At 41.8% G+C, this 19742-nt stretch overlaps 1 protein-coding gene across 2 annotated transcripts in view; it reads right to left on the reverse strand.

Moving 5' to 3' along the window:
* Positions 1–730: 730 nt before the first annotated feature.
* Positions 731–19742, reverse strand: part of P2RX7 (purinergic receptor P2X 7) — a 54641-nt gene continuing 35629 nt past the window's right edge. Inside the window, exons 8-13 of one of the 2 annotated variants that reach the window (XM_019950497.3) lie at positions 18329–18465; positions 10783–10873; positions 9451–9516; positions 9214–9363; positions 6892–6993; positions 731–3306 (exon numbers count right to left, since the gene is read on the reverse strand). In XM_019950497.3, coding sequence (XP_019806056.1) covers positions 2809–3306; positions 6892–6993; positions 9214–9363; positions 9451–9516; positions 10783–10873; positions 18329–18465 — 1044 coding nt within the window. In that variant the 3' untranslated portion in view covers positions 731–2808. The remainder of the gene's footprint in view (positions 3307–6891; positions 6994–9213; positions 9364–9450; positions 9517–10782; positions 10874–18328; positions 18466–19742) is intronic. The other variant, XM_019950500.3, reaches the window with a different exon arrangement.

The raw sequence follows: 19742 nt of genomic DNA on the forward strand, positions 1-19742 counted from the left end.
GGTTCAGTCCTGCAAGATTGTCCCCCACTTCAGACATCAGTCATGTCCAGGGTTGTCACCTGTACTTCTGACCAACTGGTTATAAATTGGGGGTTCCCATAACCCCCTCTTCAGGTTCAGTAATTTGCTATAGTGGCTCATAGAACTCAGGGAAACACTTACATTTACCCATTTATTATAAAGGATATGTTAAAAGATACAGATGAACAGCCAGATGAAGAGTTACATAGAGTGAGGGCCAGAAGCGTTCTGAGTGCAGACGCTTTTGTCCTTGTGGAGTTGGGGGTGTACCACCCTCCCGAAATGTGGATGTATTAATCAATATGGAAGCTTTCTTAACCCCACAGTGTAGGGATTTTTATGGAGCCTTTATCACATAGTCAAAATCGATTATTAACTCAATTTCCAACCCCTCCCCACTCTAGAGGATAAGGTGGTAGGACTGAAAGTTCTAAGCTTCTAATCATGGCTTGGTCTTTCTGGTGACCAGCTCCCTTCCTGAAGTTATCCAGGAGCCCACCAAGAGTGGCCTCATTAGAACACAAGACAATTCTAAATTCCAGGGGATTTAAGAGCTCTGTGTTAGGAACTGGGGGCAGAGACTAAAAACATATCTTTGTATGTCAAAGTGCCTCAGTGCGTATATGTTGAATGAATGTGTCAGTGAATGAGCTAACTGATTTGGGGATCTTCTGAGAAAAAGTAAAAGGAATACTTCGGTAAACGCGAATTACACGTTATTTTTTTTTATTATCAAAACTGTTAAGACATCTACATTGCCAAGCTAGAATTAGGAAGCATTTTAAAAATGGTTCCCTCTAAAGAGAGGAATGCAAGTCCATAACCAATGCTACATGAAATCAGGCAGTGTTACAAGAAAGCAGATCTCCAATACAGAGATGAAGCAGTGAATACTGTGCAATTACTATAACAGGAGAATGGATTTAAGTACAAAAAACAGATCTTACAAAATGTGACTTTCCTTGGGATGCCTTTGGTGATGACACTATTTTCTACTGTAGACCAAAAATAAGAATATAAATGTGATGCATGCTGTTGTAGGAAGTGTCAGACATTTGGCACATAGTTAATGTAACACATCACCCTCTCACCTTCTCACCCAGAGCATCTGGGAAAGGTGAAAACAACAGGTGGATCCAGTGATTATTTGTCATTCCAAATGCTGACTCCATCTGGGGTCTCCACAAGGTGATAGAAACACACTAGGGGGGAAGGCATCAAAAAATAACATATGAAGGCTCAGAGGCTATCAGAATGGAAATCTGTAGCAGTTACATAGAATTCTTGGAGTAAAAAATTTCACTTCTGAAGAAGTCATATATAATTCACTTTTCAAAAATATCTCTGAAAGGTAGTAAAAATGAGAGTTAAATCTGGCCCCGTTAACTTGATTCCTGAGTTTAAAGCCAGGTGAAATCCTGGGACCAGAAAAGAAGGTTTTTGTTCATATTATCTTACATTAAAACAGTAGAAAGCTAATGACTTTTAAAAAGTGTCAAAATGATAAATCTTAGAATATGTATTAAAAACTCACAGATCCGGGGCTTCCCTGGTGGCGCAGTGGTTGAGAGTCCGCCTGCCGATGCAGGGGACACGGGTTCGTGCCCCGGTCCGGGAAGATCCCACATGCCGCGGAGCGGCTGGGCCCGTGAGCCATGGCCGCTGAGCCTGCGCGTCCGGAGCCTGTGCTCCACAACGGGAGAGGCCACAACAGTGAGAGGCCCACGTACCGCCAAAAAAAAAAAAAAAACTCACAGATCCTTCATTAGTCACAATTTTGAATAATGTTCTCTATTTATTCTTTAAAATAGTTGTCGTTAAGAAATAGTCCGAAAAAAATAAAAAAGAAATAGTCCGTTCTAGTGCCAAAACCTTGAAACGGAAATCCTGCAGGAGGATCCTAAAACCTGCTATTCACTTTTTTTTTTTTTTTTTTTGTGGTACGCGGGCCTCTCACTGTTGTGGCCTCTCCTGTTGCAGAGCACAGAATCCAGCAGGATCTGGAATCATCTGAAGGCTTCTTCTCTCCCGTGGGCTTGGATGGCTTGAATGCTGGGGGCATCTCTCTTCTTCACTTGGCTGCTTGGGCTTCTTCACAGCAGGGTGGACTCAGGATAGGCAGATTTTTACATGGGAGCTTGCTTCCTTCACAGCAAGAGTTTCAAGGGACAGGAAATGGAAGCTGACAGCATCTTAAGACCAAGACCCTGAACCTGACACAGCATCACTTTATCATTGGATAAAGTGATCAGAGCTGCCAAGACAAAAGGGGAGGAGATATAACCCCTCAGGTCCTATAGGACAAATGCCAAAAAATGTGTGCCAAAACTTTTAATCCTCCCCATTCTTTAACCAGGACCCAAGGGTTTGTTGATAGTTGGACATTATCCTAGTCTCACCTCAAAATGAGCTGCTTCATATTCATGTAGCTCTTTATGCGTTAAAAAGAGAGTTTGTGTACACTGTCTCAATTTGTTCTCCTAATATCCCTGTGAAACAATAGATTGGATAATAAGGCAAATGAGGTACAGAGGTTAAAGGCCTAGGATCACACAACTTCCTAGGGATAGAATGGAGATATAAATCTGAATCTCTTGACTCTCAGTCCATGCTGAGCGATTCTAGTTTAGTTGCTGTTTGTTTACTCTGGTCACTTTGCTCTCTGACACAAACAGAGCTGGGGGAGGAGGAAAGCACATTTCCCTGTGGCTGAAAATCTGGACACACATCTTTGCAGGTGAAGCTCAAGGTGCAAGCAAAGGCAATATTATATGACTGCTCAGCACATCAGTAAGGACTCTTGAAGCCACTGTACTGGCCTTCCCTCTTGGGAAACTCTCTCCGGATCCTCCAGCGGCAGCAGCTGGGCAGGATGGCAAAGTCAGCCAGGTCCTGGGAGCCAAAGCGCCACATAGTATAGCACCTGTAGGCGCAGTGCCGCAGCTGGCTGTTGGTAGAATCTGCATCCAGCACCAGCAAGGGCTCCTGGTAGTGCAGGAGGAACTGCAGGACATGTCTGGACAGGATAAGCTTCTTGAATGGCTCTGAGGTGGTGATACAGGCACCCAGCTTTTTCCGACAGCACAGCTCCTCCAACCATCTTTGTCTCTCAGGGAGTTGGGATGGGAGGCACTTTCCGCACTGGCACCAATTCGGGCAGTCACTGGATCTAGGGGTTGCCCCTTCACTGAGCAGCTGGATAGTCTCTGGTTGTCCAGGAATGGGGGGTGGCTCGTGAAGAGACAGAGGCAGCCTGGACAAGTCTGTGAAGTCCATCGGGGGTCTCTGAAAAAGGCAAGTTTCCAAACCCATCAGCACTGACAACCCCTAGGGTTCTAGGTTCTTTAACTTTATTATTAACTTGTAAAATTACATTTAATATTACATTAATACTAGTAGCTATCATTTATTAAATGTATATATCAGGACTGTGTTTTGCAAGCACTGCCTCATTTAAGCTTTTGGAGAACCTCGTGAGATATGTGTTCTGATCTCCATGTTACAGATTTGGAAAGTGAAATTCAGAAAAGCCAGGCCTCAATACATATATCTCTTCGGAGAGACCTTCTTGCCTTGACCACCTGATCTAGGTAGTTCCCCTCCTCCCAGGTCATTCTCTTATCACATAATGATGTTCTATGTTTGTTATGAGGAAATGATCTTATGAATTGATATGTTTACTTAATGATTCTTCTTCCACATGAAAGCAGGGGCCCTGTTTGCTTTGTTTACTGCCTGCATTCCCAATGCCTAGGACAGTGCCCACACATAGTAGACAGTAAATATTTGTTGACTTAGCTCTGCTTTCTCCTTTCTCACCATGCTCTCTTTTCTGAAAAAATCCATTTGTTATCCTCCAGTGGAAGTTGCCATAATTGCCATCATTTTTGTCTATTCTTTGTGGCATATACCTTCATTCACCAGACAAAGAAAGTCTGAGTTAAGTACATTAAAATTGAATGGTTCTTGTACATGAATGTTCACAGCAGCACTATTATAATAACCAAAGGGTGAAAATAACCTAAGTGTCTGTCAATGGATGAATGGATTAAAAAAATGTGATGTTCATACAATGGACTATTATTCAGCTATAAAAAGGAATGAAGTGCTGACAAATGCTAAACATGGATGTTTAGCTAAACATGGATGGAACCTTGACATTATGCTAAATGAAAGAAGCCAGACATAAGAGGACAAATATTGTATGACTCAATTTACATGAAATGTCCAGAATAGGTACATCCATGTATACAGAAATCTACAGAAAGCAGATTAATGGTTGCCAGGGGCTGGGGAGAAGTGAGTGAGTAGTGGCTGCTGAATGGATATAAGGTTTCCTTTTGGGGTGTGAAAAGGCTCTGGAGCTAGATAGTGGTGATGGTTGCACAGCATTGTGGATATACTAAATGTCACTGAACTGTACACTTTATTTTTTTTCCTCTTTAAAAAAATTATGTATTTATTTATTTATTTGGCTATGCCAGCTCCCAGCTGCAGCACACGGGATCCTTGCCGCTGTGCACAGGATCCTCGCTGCAGCATGCAGGATCTTTAGTTGCGGCATGTGGGCTCTTCCAGTTGCAGCATGTGGGATACATCTCCCCGACCAGGGATCAAACCCGGGACCCCCACATTGGGAACACGGAGTCCCAACCACTGGACCACCAGGGAAGTCTCTGAACTTCACACTTTAAAATGATTAAAATGGTAAATTTTAGATTATGTGTATATTACCACACCCACCCCAACACACAGGAGTTCACTTTATACCCAGATCTGATAAAAACATTACAAGAGTGGAAAAATTTTGGCCAGACTCTCTCAAGAAGAGGTGTAAAATTCTTAAATATTAGGGAATTGAATCCAGCAGTAAATACAAAGAATCATACATCACACTCAAACTGATGTTATTGCAGATTCCTGCAAGGTTGGCTTAATATTTGAAAACCAATCAGTGTAATGCACCACATGACAGAAGAAAAGAAAACTCATTGATTATTTGGAAAGAAGCAGAAAAAACACGTTATTTTAAAATTCAGTATCAATTCATGATAAAAATTCTTAGTAAACTAGGAGCAGAGGGGAATTTTCTTAATCTGATAGAGCATTCTTTAAAAACCTACAGCAGGGACTTCCCTGGTGGTCCAGTGGTTAGGACATGGCACTCTCACTGTGGTGGGCCGGGTTCAATCCCTGGTCTGGGAACTAGGATCCCGCAAGACGTGGGGCGAGGCCGGAAAAAATAAAAAGACCTACAGCAAGTACTATAGTGAAGTAAAAAACTTTCTTTCTGACATAGGGAATGAGACAAAGATGCTTGGTCTTATCACTTCTATTCAGTATTGTACTGGACATCCTAACAGGTGTAATAAGCTCCTGGAGCTGGAAGAAGCAAAAAAGGAACCTCCCCTAGAGCCTTCAAAGGGAGCACAGCCCTGCTGACACCTTGATTTCAGACTTTGATTTCAGAATTCTGGCCTCCAGAACTGTGAGAGAATAAATTTCTCTTGTTCCAAGTTACCTAGTTTGTGGTCATTTATTATGGCAGCTGTAGAAAACTAACGCAGTTAGTGAAGATGTCCAGCAGCCAAAACTGATGGGGGGAATGTGAATTAGAACACCACTTCAGGGCTTCCCTGGTGGCGCAGTGGTTGAGAGTCCGCCTGCCGATGCAGGGGACGCGGGTTCGTGCCCCGATCCGGGAAGATCCCACATACTGCGGAGCAGCTGGGCCCGTGAGCCATGGCCGCTGAGCCTGCACGTCCGGAGCCTGTGCTCCGCAACGGGAGAGGCCACAACAGTGAGAGGCCTGCGTACCGCAAAAAAAAAAAATGAACACCCACTTCAGAGAACTGTTAGGTGGTATCTACTAAAGCTGAACACACACCTGCCTTATGACTTAGCATTTCCACTCTTAGGTGCCATACGTTTACTGTAGCAGCATCACTGGCATGAACCCCAAAGTGGAAACTACCCAAATAGGTAGTTCATTCAACAATAGAATGGATAAATAAATTGAATGTTTATAAAATGGAAATTATACAACGAGAATGAACCATTGCTATACACAACATCATGGATGACTCTCACGAAAATAATATTGAGGGAAGGAAGCCAGACACTCAACAGAGTATGTAATGAATACGTACTATAGGATTAAAATTTTAAAAGAATTATAAAAATAAAAATAATTTTTAAATAAAAAAATTCTAGAAGAGGTAAAACTAACCTTGAATACAGGATAATGACTACTTTTAAGGGAAGGTAGTAATTTGGAGGCATAAAAGGGACTTCTGCTAGTAATAGTCACTTTTTAAATCTGGGTGCTTGTTACATGTGGTTTACTTTGTCATCAATTGTGATTTATATACATTTCTAGATATATTTATATTTAATAGTAAGTTTTGGGCTTCCCTTGTGGTGCAATGGTTAGGAATCCGCCTGCCAGTGCAGGGGACATGGGTTCGAGCCCTGGTCGGGGAGGATCCCACACGCCACGGAGCAACTAAGCTCATGTGCCGCAACTACTGAGGCCCGTGCGCCTAGAGCCCGTGCTCTGCAGCAGGAGAAGCCACCACAATGAGAAGGCCATGCACCGCAACGAAGAGCAGCCCTCGCTCGCCGCAACTAGAGAAAGCCAGCACGCAGCAAGGAAGACCCAATGCAGCCAAAAATAAATAAATAAATAAATAAAATAGTAAGTTTTCTCTTAAAAAAGAAAAAAAGACTACAGGAATTTGCTGGCGGTCCAGTGGTTAGGACTCTGCGCTTCCACTGCAGGGGACACGGTTTCGATCCCTGATTGGGGAACTAAGATCCTGCAAGCTGCGTGGTGTGACCGAGAAAAAAAAAAAAGACGAAATAACTTACTGGCACTTCTTCACCTTCAACATCTTGCAGACTTCTCCCAAGTAGCCTTTGGTTTACCATCCTAATGTGGGGTTCATCCACAAAGGACACATATTTTAATGTCTAGGAAATAAAGATTAAAAGGTTACCAACTTTAGTTCAGAATTATCACGAATTGCATATCTGAACATATCTAAAGGCAACTGTTATTCCTATTTCCAAATGACAACCTGTTACACAAGCTAACCAAAAATTCTTGCTAACAAAGAAAGAATGATTCCGAGTCTAAAGGTAAATCAGAAATTGATCCCCAAGCACCTTAATTTGTAGATTTAGAGTATCCACAGCTTACTGCCTAATATCTGTAGGTCCCCCAAGTGCTATGTAAAATTCCTTTGTTGTGTTCCCTCAATTTCAGTCACTCTAGGTTGAATATCTCCAGAAAGTTATACGATTGAATCTTAAATTATTTATATTTTCATTAAATTTCATCCCATCTTGGGCCATGAAATGGTGATTAATTCTAGTTGCAAAGATGAACTTTTACTTTAATTGCAAATACATGTACAACGAACAATGAATTGTGCATTCAGCTGCTAAAAAAGGACAGCAATGTTCTTGGATGAAAGAAAGAAACCCTCTGTTGTTTTTAAATACCAGAGACTTCTCTTTGATTGGAGGAAATCATGGAGTCAATGTAGTAAATTCCAAATTAATCAAATCAAAACCATACAGGTGAACTAAAATTTGACCACTCTGACCACTCCCCCATCCTAGGCTCCTTTCCAGAAGCAATCACTGTTATCACTTTTTTGTTTTTTTTTTTGCGGTACGTGGGCCTCTCACTGTTGTGGCCTCTCCCGTTGTGGAGTACGGGCTCCGGACGCGCAGGCTCAGCGGCCATGGCTCACGGGCCCAGCCGCTCTGGGACATGTGGGATCTTCCTGGACCGGGGCATGAACCCATGTCCCCTGCATCGGCAGGCGGACTCTAAACCACTGCACCACCAGGGAAGCCCCCACTGTTATCACTTTTATGAGTGTCCAGTACCTTTTTTTATACGTATATTACCTCCCCACACACATTTATATGTGTGTGTATAATACATGCAGAAAATATGCAGAATCTATATGTGTGTGTATATAAATGGACATATATACATGTAGAAAAAACATAGAATTAGTTTATGTGTATTGTTGCTTTTTAACCTATATATCATACCATATATATTGTTCCATAGTTTGTTTTTTTCCTGTCAACAAATGTCTTGGATATTTGCTCATGCCATTACCTATAACATAGTGGTTATAAACATGGATTCTGAAACCAGCCTGCCTGAGTTGGAATTTCAGCTCTGCCACTTACTAACTGTATGACTTTGGGCAAATTATTTAACCTTCCTGTGCCTCAATTTCCTCATCTATAGAAAGAGATAATAATAGCACCTATCTAGAGTTCTGCTAATAATCATAATCCCATAAACCTACCTGTAGGGTTGTGTGAAGATTCAGTGAGTTAATGCATACGTAGCACTGGAAATGCTATGTAAACGTTTGCTTTTATTATAATCTACCTCGTTTTTAAAAACTGGTACCAGGCCTTCCTTACTATGGATTTATCATAGTTTATATCATCATTCACCTATTGGACATTTGGGCAGATGCTCCCCTTCACTGTCACAGACAGCACTGTGATGGACATCTGGTACATGTGTACTACGTGGGTACCCATGTGAGTGTTTCTCTAAGGCAGGTATAGAGAAGTGGAAATGCCAGGCTGTAAAGTATGTCCCATTTAAATGTTACTAGATTTACAAATTGTTCTCCAAAGTCATTATACTTTTTTTGCACAACCAATTTAATAAATCTGACAAAACTGACAAATCCTGGAACATAAAAATTTGTTTTCCCTATATCTTGCTTCTCCATTTTTGTGTCTATTCTTCACTAAAACTAAAGGATTCATCTGAGAGATGGTGGATTGGGGTAGAGTCCAGAGAATTATCCACCATGGGATTGATTACACCTATGATTTTGGCCTTATTTTTTATTTATTTATTTATTTATTTTGCGGTACGCGGGCCTCTCACTGTTGTGGCCTCTCCCGCTGCGGAGCACAGGCTCCGGACGCGCAGACTCAGCGGCCATGGCTCACGGGCCCAGCCGCTCCGCGGCACGTGGGATCTTCCCGGACCGGGGCACGAACCCGTGTCCCCTGCATCGGCAGGCGGACTCTAAACCACTGCGCCACCAGGGAAGCCCTTGGCCTTATTTTTGCAAACTTCTCCGTGGTCCAACGGGCCATACACGTGTTTTAACATCCCATAGACACAGCAAGCCTTACCTGCTTTGGCTCCACAATGGATTCACACTTCTTCCTGTAGTAGTATTCATTGACTTTACACGGTTCACAGCACTTGCAACAGGGATAAATATGGGATCGACAGCACTTATTTGAGTAAGTGTTGATGAGAAAGTCAATGAACACAGTGGCCTGGGAAAAACCCAGACAAGCACCATGTCAGTGAAACTTCCTTTTGCCAAATCATTTTCATAAAATGTGAGAAAGAGAATCCCTTACCAAACCAAAGTAAGAGAGGTTTGAACCGATGTACACGATCAGCTGGATAATGTCAAATTTTCCTCCCTGGAAACAGAGTACAAAAGGTTACCCGGTTGAAATTCAGAGCAATGCTCTTCGCTCTAACATGTAATTGTAAGTTCCAGCAGAGGAGGGAGTCTAGTGCCGTGAATTTGACAGATGCATCCAAAGTGTTCACAGCAACAAAGATTAAGGAGACTGAAAATATGAATCCCATTCCTCCTGCTTCTGCCTTTCAGGATGTGCTTGAAAACATGGATGTTTTAAACAAATAAGCACTGGAACTCACACACTGAGAGGAGAACCATTGAAAGTTTTTTATTCCATTCAAGGTGAGGGTTTCAAAAGAGCTTTCCCTAAAAGTGATTTGAGATTACTTTGGAAACAGAGGGAAGGAATGTCTGCACAAACTCTTCCCATAGATGTCCCTGTGGTTTTTATTCTCAGTGTCTTTGTATCCTCTCACTATATCTCATGCTGCTTATCACCATGTTACATAAATAATACGCTGTCAGACAAGGTATGTGGGCATCTGTTGATTTTTGCATACCCAGCATGCCCTCCTTCTGGAGACAGCATGCCCGTTTTCCTTTGGAGAACCGTCTGTGTCCATACTCCGTCCATATAGTTTGCGGGGAAGGGGCTGGTTCAGGGCTGATGTAAGACCAGCCATTGCGAGTGACCCTGGTCACAGTTCAGCAGTGAGCATCTGGCCCATATTGGGCCAGTCAAAGCCAGTGGCATCTGCTGAGGCTTTTGCTGAGATGTTCTCTTTTCACTGAGGTTGCTAAATTGCTAAGGTATAAGTAGCTGCTGACACCACTGCATAGAGATGACCTGCTGTGAATGACACCAAAACAGAGGAGAACAAATGTAAGAGATGGAGGGAGGCAGGTTCCTGATGATGTTGTTAAGACATCTGGATTCATGATGCCCGAAGCCTGAAAATTGCCTCTGGATTTTTCAGTTATGTGAACTAAAAAAAAAAAGTCTTCTTTTTTCCTAAACCCATTTGAATTGGATTCCTTACAAAGTATTTTGCAGAGGAATTTCTTTCTCTCTTTTTTTTAAGCATCAGAGTATATTGAAAATTGAGTATTAGGTTTTCTCCCCAAGCCCACTCTTGTACTCATTAGATGACTTGTCCATGAACAAGAACATTTCTTCCCCCTCTCTGATCCCGCATGCAAGATGCACAGTGCCAGCTAACGACTATGACCGAAACATTCACCCTTTGAGACACTACAGCAATAATTAAGACACAGTCATAGGAACGGAGATGCCAGTGGCTGAATGCGAGAAGAGACTTACGGTGCCAAAAACCAGGATGTCAAAACGGATCCCAAAGGCTTTTATCAGGGTCCGCTTTTCGGTATTATTTTCCTTATAGTACTTGGCATATCTGTAGGAGGAAAAGGATACATATTTATAAAGATCTCTCTGGAAGTGCTGGTATTTTATGAAAAGAAAAACCGAACCAGTAGCCGATCTAGTCTTCTTTGTCCGTCTTCTAGCTCTGCTCTGGTTGGCAGAGGAAAGAACACAATCCAAACCCATGAAATTCTCTGTCTCTTCACCTTGAACCAAGGCACCACTTCCCCATGTCACCTTCTCTACTTCCAGCATCACAGGATGATGGAAAGTCTGTGTTTTAGTTTAAGATTAAAATGAACAATTTTTAACCAATACAGGATTAACAACAAGAGAAATTAAAAAAATAACTTCAAGCACTCTGATCATTCTCTAAGAGGGAAAAGTTTAGCTTCTAGAACAAAGAGGGGGAGGGTGAATCTTAGATACTAATGAATGGATTGGGAACAGGTACCCCTCAGCAATCTGCTCTAACTGTGTTTTCTTAAGATTCTGTATTTGTCTGTTTGGCATCCATTATCACCAGGGCCAAACTAGCGGACAATGTTGTTTACATGCCCCCTGCCATCCAGCTTTTGCAAGTATGTGAAAATCATGTTACAAACCCTCTTGACCAATCCTGAGTCCATATCTCCAGCCACCTTCTGTATCTAACTTTCACACACCCAGCCGACATTTCCCCTGCCCTAACTTGCCCAGGGCCAGGTACCAGACAACCAGAGACCACCCCTGTAGCCCAGAGCCCACCAACATTACTCAAACTAGCCAATCCTAAGCTGTTTCCCCTGCCCTGCCTTTCATTTCCCACAGAAAACACAGTAAAGGCTCTGGGCTGTGCTTTCCCCTTTCTCCTGCTAACCCCTGACCAAACCTGGTGCTTCTCCCTGTGGCCCTGTGTGACCTGGTGTGCCCCACCTCTCGGGAAATTCTTCTTTCAAGGGCATTGACTTCTCTGTGTTACTACTCGGTCACCTTTATAAATTAAGACCTGGGCACAAATCACAGTCACCCAAAATATGCAGCCCTCATCAGTGCTACAGTCAGGGAAAGTGTCATGTTTTGTTTTTCATGAATAATTAGGAAGGCTTAAGCCACATGTCTCACAAAACTTTTAAATCTGACCCTCCCTCTTACCACTTTTGGTGGTTGTTTTTAGGTAAGGACATATATTTTCTTTGAGTTATTAATTCATAATCTATTTACAGGTGTGGGGAGAGAAGAAAACAGATGCTCTGCCAAAGTATAGTTTGGAACATCTGAAATTCTTATTCTTTTTAAACTCACGATCTGACATTGAGATCAGTTAGATATTCTCAGGCACTTCAGTGCCTGTTTCTGGCCAAAGGGGTTTCAGTTTCTTTGCATCTGATCGTTCTCACTCCATGACAGTACTTTCTTCTGCTCTATTAACTGATTTGTTTTTTAAAATACAAAGCAAGCATGCATCACCACTCCATGCCCCAGGGTTGCATTATCTCTCTATGCAAGCTGTTTTGCTGGAAGGTTAACATTGTATAGTAAATACTTGAATTTCTGCTTTCAGGGTCTTTGTACAGTGGGTCTCAAACTGAGGGCAAGAATCACTTGGGAAGTGTGTTCAAAAGGCAGATTCCTGGGCCTCACCCCCAAAGGGTGGTTTCAAAAGGTGTGAGGTGTTTCTAGGAATCTGTATTTCCAGGAAAGGTACCAGGTAGTTCTGATGCAGGTGATCAGTGGGCCACACTCAGAACACCAGGCCCTGGGCAAGGATGTTTTTACACTCTGTAGTGGGTTGAATAATGGCCCCCCAAAAAGATAAGTCCAAGTGCCTAACCCCTGCACCTGTGAATGTGACCTTATTTGGAAATAGGATCTTTGCAGATGTAAATGAGTTAAGGATCTCAAGATGAGATCATCCTGGATTTAGGGTGGGTCTCAAATCCAATGGCTGTATCCTTATAAGAAAAAGGAAAGGGAGAGTTGAAACGGAAACACAGAGGAGAATGCCATGTAAAGACGGAGGCAGATACTGGAGGGATGCAGCCACAAGTTAAGGACCACCTAGAGCCAGCAGAAGCTAGAAGAGGCAAGGAAAGATCCTCCCTTAGAGACTTTAGAGGGAGTATGTCCCTGCTGACACCTTGATTTTGGACTTCTGGCCTCCAGAACTGTGAGAGATAAATTTCTGTTGTTTAAAGCCATCAAGTTTGTGGTAATTTGTTATAGCGGCCATAGGAAATGAATACACACACACACACATTCTGAGAAGCAGAGAAGCACATCAGGCATTCTATTCTGTGTGGGACTTCCCTGATTTACACATCTTGTAAATAAACTGAATAATTGAAAAAGGATCTTTTGCCATGGATCTTTTGGTAAAGGACAAAATTCTGCAACGTGATCAATTCCTTCAACTTCCTGTTTTAGAAAGTTATATTTTCTCATAAACCTCATATAACCTCTAACTTCCTTCCCTTTTGTGTGGCTATTTGACAATAACTTGTCCAGTTACCCGTCAGATCTTGACATTTTATTTTTGGCTAAAAATTTCTTCTGGTGCTTATTCCAGAGAACCAATGCTCTAAAACTTTGTTCTAAAAGAATATTAACATCACAACCAGTTCTTCAGAAAGCTTAGATCTCTCCAGGAGCTAATGTTCTTAGGCTTAGCTCAGCGACTTGAAGAACATTTGCTAACATCTGATTGGTACATTGCCCTGCATGCGTCTGCTGATTGCTGTAAAAACAGCCTGTGAGGGCAGTCGGGGACCACTGATCCAGGCCTCTCTTTTTGCTAATGGCCACAAGTCTATTCAGTAGAGCAGCTGGGAATGATCAAAACATTACCTAAACTAGGAGCTGGTTTCAGGGCCCTGGATGAAATTCCACTGACCCGGAGAAAGCAAAATCCTGTTACATCTTGATCTCAGCCAGTCTTTAGCCAAGGGTCTCAAACACAAATGCCTATAGGGGCCAGATAACAGAAATGAGTGATGCAGCCAGGTAAGAGGCAATAAGGAGTGGTGAGGACCATGGCAAACCAAGAGCCACATGGCCTTTCTAAAGGGAACCACTGATACTCAGTTCTAGCTGAGTGCTCCCTGTGGAATATGAAGCCAGTGTTGTCAAATGGGTTGATTTTTTTCAAATAGTTTAATTTTCAAAAAAAGTAGGAAGTCCATATTTTTACGTAGAATGTCTCAACTTTCAGAACATTGTGCAGGCCAAAAACAAAAACAAAAACAAAAACAAAATTTGAAGCCTGCTTGCCAGTTAATGATGCTGCTTTAAATAAAATATAAATAAAGCCATTTGCTTAAGTAGACCCTTCCAGAACTCAATAAGAGTGCTAGCAGAAGGGTTAGGAAGCAATGAATGTGTGTGTGTGTTTGCACGTGCATGTGTACTTTGGCCTGTACTTGCATGCTCAGATTAAGTAGACACTTTATTTTATTCATTCTCCCAGGCAGCTAGCAACCTGGTTGTAGAAAGAAAATATAGTCAGATGAATCATCTAAGAAGGAAGTATGTTTGGGATGCTAGAAAATACAGTCTAGACCAGTGCTTCTCAGATTTTAATGTGCACATGAATCTCCTGGGAATCTTAAGATGCAGATTCTGACTCAGTGAATTGAGAGTCGGGGCTGAGATTGTACATCATAACAAGCTCCCAGGTGAGGCCCATGTTGCTGGTTCCAGGATCACATTTGAGTATCGAGGGTCTAGATTAGTGATTCTCAAACTTAAGTTTGCATTAGAATAACCTGGAAGGCTTATGAAGACAATCCCCAGAGTGTCTGATTCAGTAGGTCTGTCGTAGAGCCTGAGAATTTGCATTTCTAGAAGGATACCACATGATGCTGATATGGGGACCCGCACTTTGAGAACCACTGGTCCAGACCATTAGTACTAAAAGTATTCACAGAAGCTAATATGTTTGCAAGTTGATTCCCTAACATGGACTCCTATGTGTACAGTTTCTCTTCTTAACTAGGAAAGCTCAGTCCTCAGGAAAGTGCATGATGCCTATGGGGGTCCTATCCTGTGCTTGGAGAGGCCTTTTCCGGTTGCATTTCCCCATACCCCCATCACACTATCTTGTTTGATTTTCTTTGGAGTATTTATCATCTGAAATGGTTTTGTTGGATTTGTTTGTTCTTTTGAGGTATAACTAACATATAATAATAAAATGCACAAGTCCTAAGGGTTCAATTCAATGAGTTTTGACAAATGAATACTCTACGTAACCTAGATCCCTACCAACATCTAGAACATTCCATTACCCCAGAAAACTCTTGTGCTCCCTTCCAATTGGTTCCTACTCCTCCTTCCTACCCCCAAACCCCAGCCCAGCAGCCATTGTTCTATCTTTTATCATCACAGATAAGTTTGCCTGTTCTTGTACTTCAAATAAATGGCATCATAGAATGTACTCGTTCAGGTCTGGCTTCTTTCACTCAATGTAACGTCTGTGGGATTCATCTATGTTGATGTGTGTATCAGTAATTTCTTCCATTTTTATTTATGTTAAGTAGTGTTTTATTATATAAATACATCACAATTTATTTCTCCATTTACCTGTTATTGCACATTTGGGTTCTTTCTGGGTTTTGCCTATTATGAGTAAGGATGCTGTGAACATTCATGTGAAAATCTTTTTGTGGAGATATGTTTCCTTTCTCTTGGGTAAATACCTAAGAGTGGGATTTCTGGTTTAGAAGATAGATGTATGTTTACCTTTATAAGAAACTTCCCAACAATTCTCTAATGTGGTTGTACCATTTTACACTCCCACCAGGAAAGTAGGAGAATTCCAGTTGTTCCTCCTCCTTGCCAACCTTTGGAATTTCCAGTGTTTTTAATTTTAGTCATTCTGGTGGGCATGTCATTATATTTCACTGTGGTTTAAATTTGCATTTCCCTGGTGACTAATGATGTTGACTTGGAGTATTTTATTATATTTTTGTCTTATATGTATAGTCATGTCCTATTAGGATATATGCTAAGCAGTAATTTGTCTATTTTGTTTACCAATGTATACCCATTGGGGCAACAAATATTTTTTTCTTCAATGTATATTAAATGAATGAAGAATGCCAGTATCAACATCCTACCAGCTTCTTAAGCAAATTGTGTAACCGAGGGATATACTCAGCAACTCTCTCTGAAAACGAAACAGCAAAAGCCTGCTTTGTGTCTGGAACCAGAGCACAAAATGACCAGCCATAACCACAGTCACAGAACCCTGCCTGATTCCCACAGGAAATGAAAGGTCATGGAGACTGTGTTATAAGCCTCAAACTGAGAGGCCAAATTACTGCTGGCCCAGTGTTGTAGGAACAGGCTGAAAAAATTATCCAGACGTAGGAGGTAACATGGAAACTAAGTTAGGGGCACAAGATCACCAATGGGAAAAAGTCAGGAGCAGAGGACTGAACTGTGCAGAGCATCAAAACAAGAATAGATCAGCACAAAACCAGCACTAGCCAGCTCAAGAGTGAAAATGAACCAGAATTCTAGTGAATTCATAGGGTTGAAGTCCAGAAGCTAGAAGCATAGGCGATGTACTACAAAGAACCTTAAAAATTAGACAAAACTGCAGTGAGGAAGCAATGTTACCCAAGGTATCAGGAGTCTTTAAGATGTTCTTACTGGGCTTCCCTGGTGGCACGGTGGTTAAGAATCCGCCTGCCAATGCAGGGGACATGGTTCGAGCCCTGGTCCGCGAAGATCCCACATGCCGCGGAGCAACTAAACCCGTGCGCCACAGCTACCGAGCCTGCACTCTAGAGCCCGTGAGCCACAACTCCTGAAGCCCACGTGCCTAGAGCCCGTGCTCCGCAACAAGAGAAGCCACAACAATGAAAAGTCCGCGCACCACAACGAAGACCCAATGCAGCCAAAAATAAATAAATTTATTTTAAAAAAATGTTCTCACCAAAAGGATTTCCAATCAAGATGGCAGGCTGCCTCACCACCTCCACCACCACCTCGCACCCCACTGCACTTACACAAAGAAGTGCAAGATAAAGTATTTTTTAAAGTCATATCAATATATTATTGAGCTCAAAACAAGGAAGGGCAGGTGCTAGAGATGAGTGGTAAGTGGGGACTAAAGCCACGTGAACCCTAGGAGTACCAGATCAGATTTGTATCTGAGCAGCTAGAGTCTTAACATACTTCTTGGGAAAGGAGCTGAGGCTGCAGATGCCCAACTTAGCAAGGAAGCAGGGATGGGATACTTCTAGTGGAGTGAAGACATCCAGCACCAATAAATTAAACTAAAAACTGGTTTGTAATTGATAGATGCCATACAGTCCTGGCAGGAACAACTACAAAATTAAATTGTCACCCCAGAGGAATGTCTCCATATCCCATGGCACACGCAAAACTTTGCACAAGATCATTTCTGCCGAAGTCCACCAACAAATATTCCAAAGCCCCACAAAGAGAAATCCCATCCAAGTTGCTACAGTTCAGTGTGAAAGGGGTTATACAGTAGATTGGACAAAAGGAGTAGGATCCATAAGCTAAGAATGGATCTCACTGAAACAGTAATAGGTGGCTTTGAAAAAGAACTGAATATAAATCCGAGAAATGAAAAATATAGCCATATAGTATTTTTAAAACCTGAAAGCATATGGTAAAATGCTCATAACCTTTGATCCAATAATTCTGCTTCTAGAAACTTATCCTAAGGAAATAATCTCGGATTCAAACAAAGATATATGTACAGAGATATACACTACAGAGTTATTTATAAAGAAAAATCAGAAATACCCCAAATATCCAATAATGGCGGAATGGTGAGAAAATTATGAGATGGAAGGGAAAGGGTGTGTTTTAAGGTCTTGGTGATCTAGGTTAGGATTATGGAGCTTCTACTATTAGCTGTGGGTCTAGGGGAGATCATTTCACCTTTCTCAGCTTTCTCCAGGACACTAATATCTACCTTCCAGGGTGGTTGTGAGGTTTAGTGATGGTGATATAAATGCCTGGTATGTAGAATACCCTCCCTAAGTTGTAGCTAACGTTATCATTACACTCACAATGGAATACGATGATAATTAATGTGATGGTCACAAAGAATTTTGAGTGACCTGGCATATGAACCCCCCCCCAGAATACCAAACTGTAAATGTGATATGATCTCATATAAGCCTCACAAAACAATTGGTTAGACGAAGGAACATTCACCAGAGGGTTATCTTCAATTATCTCAGGATAGAGGAATTATGGGTGATTTTTTTATCCTCTTCTCTATGCTTTTCTCTGTTTCCCAAGTTTTGTTTTTATCTTACAAAGAGTGTGCAATTCTTTAATAATTCATACAAAAATTCAGTCACTGCCTAGCTCTTAGAGGAAGTCTTTTACATTCCTCTTGTTGCCTTGGCAACCAAAACTAGTCTTGCTGGCTGCTGGGGATACAATTCATCCAGGCCTGGAAGGTCCCTGGGGATCCAAGGGTGGCCAGTCACTGGGCAAGTCTGACCTGGAGCACTGTTACCTGAAGTTGTAGCCAGGGTACAAGGACTCCTTGGCAGTCTTGTCGTCAAGGCGACGGAAACTGTATTTTGGACGGCAGTGATGGAACCACGTGTCCAGGTTGCAGTCCCAGTAGATCTCAATGCCCATGATTCCTCCCTGGGGAAGACAACGAGAGACAATCTCTAAGTCCCGCTGGACATGGGTTATGCAGCCATCAGACATCTCCCTACATAGTGATGACCACTGAAGGAAAAGTTGGCTTTTGAGGGAAAAAAAAAAAATGCTGATTAAAAATTTCAGAGCCATAGGTGCAGCCCTATCTAACTCATACAACTAGTACTGTGGCAGCTACAAGCGCATCTCCCTGCTCCTCCTCCCACCTGGAACACGCCACCGTTAAATTTATTTTCCTAAAATATAACTTTCAACAAACCACTCCTGTAATCAGACACGTGTAATGTCCACCCCCCAGTAAAGTTTAAGCTGAAACTTGTTAGACTGAAATTCATCGTGCTCCATCACATCTTCTCTGCTTATCTCCCAATACACCCCTGGAGAAAGCTCTTATTCTGAAATCTCTATGCTTTTCCCTAAACACACTTTGCATTTTCATTTCTTTTTTTAAAAAACAGCTTTATTGAGATACAGTTCACATACAGTTCGCCCACATAACTTGTGCATTTAACAGTTTTTAGTATATTCACGTATATGTGCAACTGCCACCACAATCAATTTTACAACATTTTCATTACCTCCAAAAGAAAACATGTAAACTTTAGTTACCACCCCTCTCTCAAGCACTAAGCAACCACTAATCTACTTTTTGTCTCTATAGAGTTCCTTATTCTGAACTTTCATATGAATGAAATCATATAATATATGATCTTTATGTCTGGCTTCTTTCACTTAGCATGATGCTTTTAAAGTTCATCCATGTTGTAGCATGTATCAGTACTTCATTCCTTACTGTGGTGGAAGAATATTCCATTGATTGAGCATACCACATTTTGTTTATCCATTCATCCTTTGATGGACGCTTGGGTTGCTTCCACCTTTTGGTTATTATGAATAATGCTGCTGTGAACATTTATGTACAAGTTTTTGTGTGAACATATGTTGTCATTTTTCGTGGGTACATACTTAGGAGTGGAGTTGCTCGATCTGCTTTGAATTTTTAAATCTTGGCCCTTGACCTTTTCTCCCAATGAAATGTTTCTTCCACTCACCTCTCTAGCTAAATCCTCCTCATCCTTCAAGACCCAGCAAACATCCTTCCCCACCCACTCAGCCACCCCTGTGCCCCTCAATTCATGGTGACCTTTCTCCTCTAAACTTCTAAAGAATCTGTTAATCTCTTACCTATACTTGGTACTTCTTTTTTTCTACAAACATGTTTTTGAGTACTGACTATCATATTTCACTGAATCTTAGAC

The sequence above is a fragment of the Tursiops truncatus genome, chromosome 13, assembly GCF_011762595.2.
Source record: "Tursiops truncatus isolate mTurTru1 chromosome 13, mTurTru1.mat.Y, whole genome shotgun sequence".
NCBI classification, from domain to species: Eukaryota; Metazoa; Chordata; class Mammalia; order Artiodactyla; family Delphinidae; genus Tursiops; species Tursiops truncatus.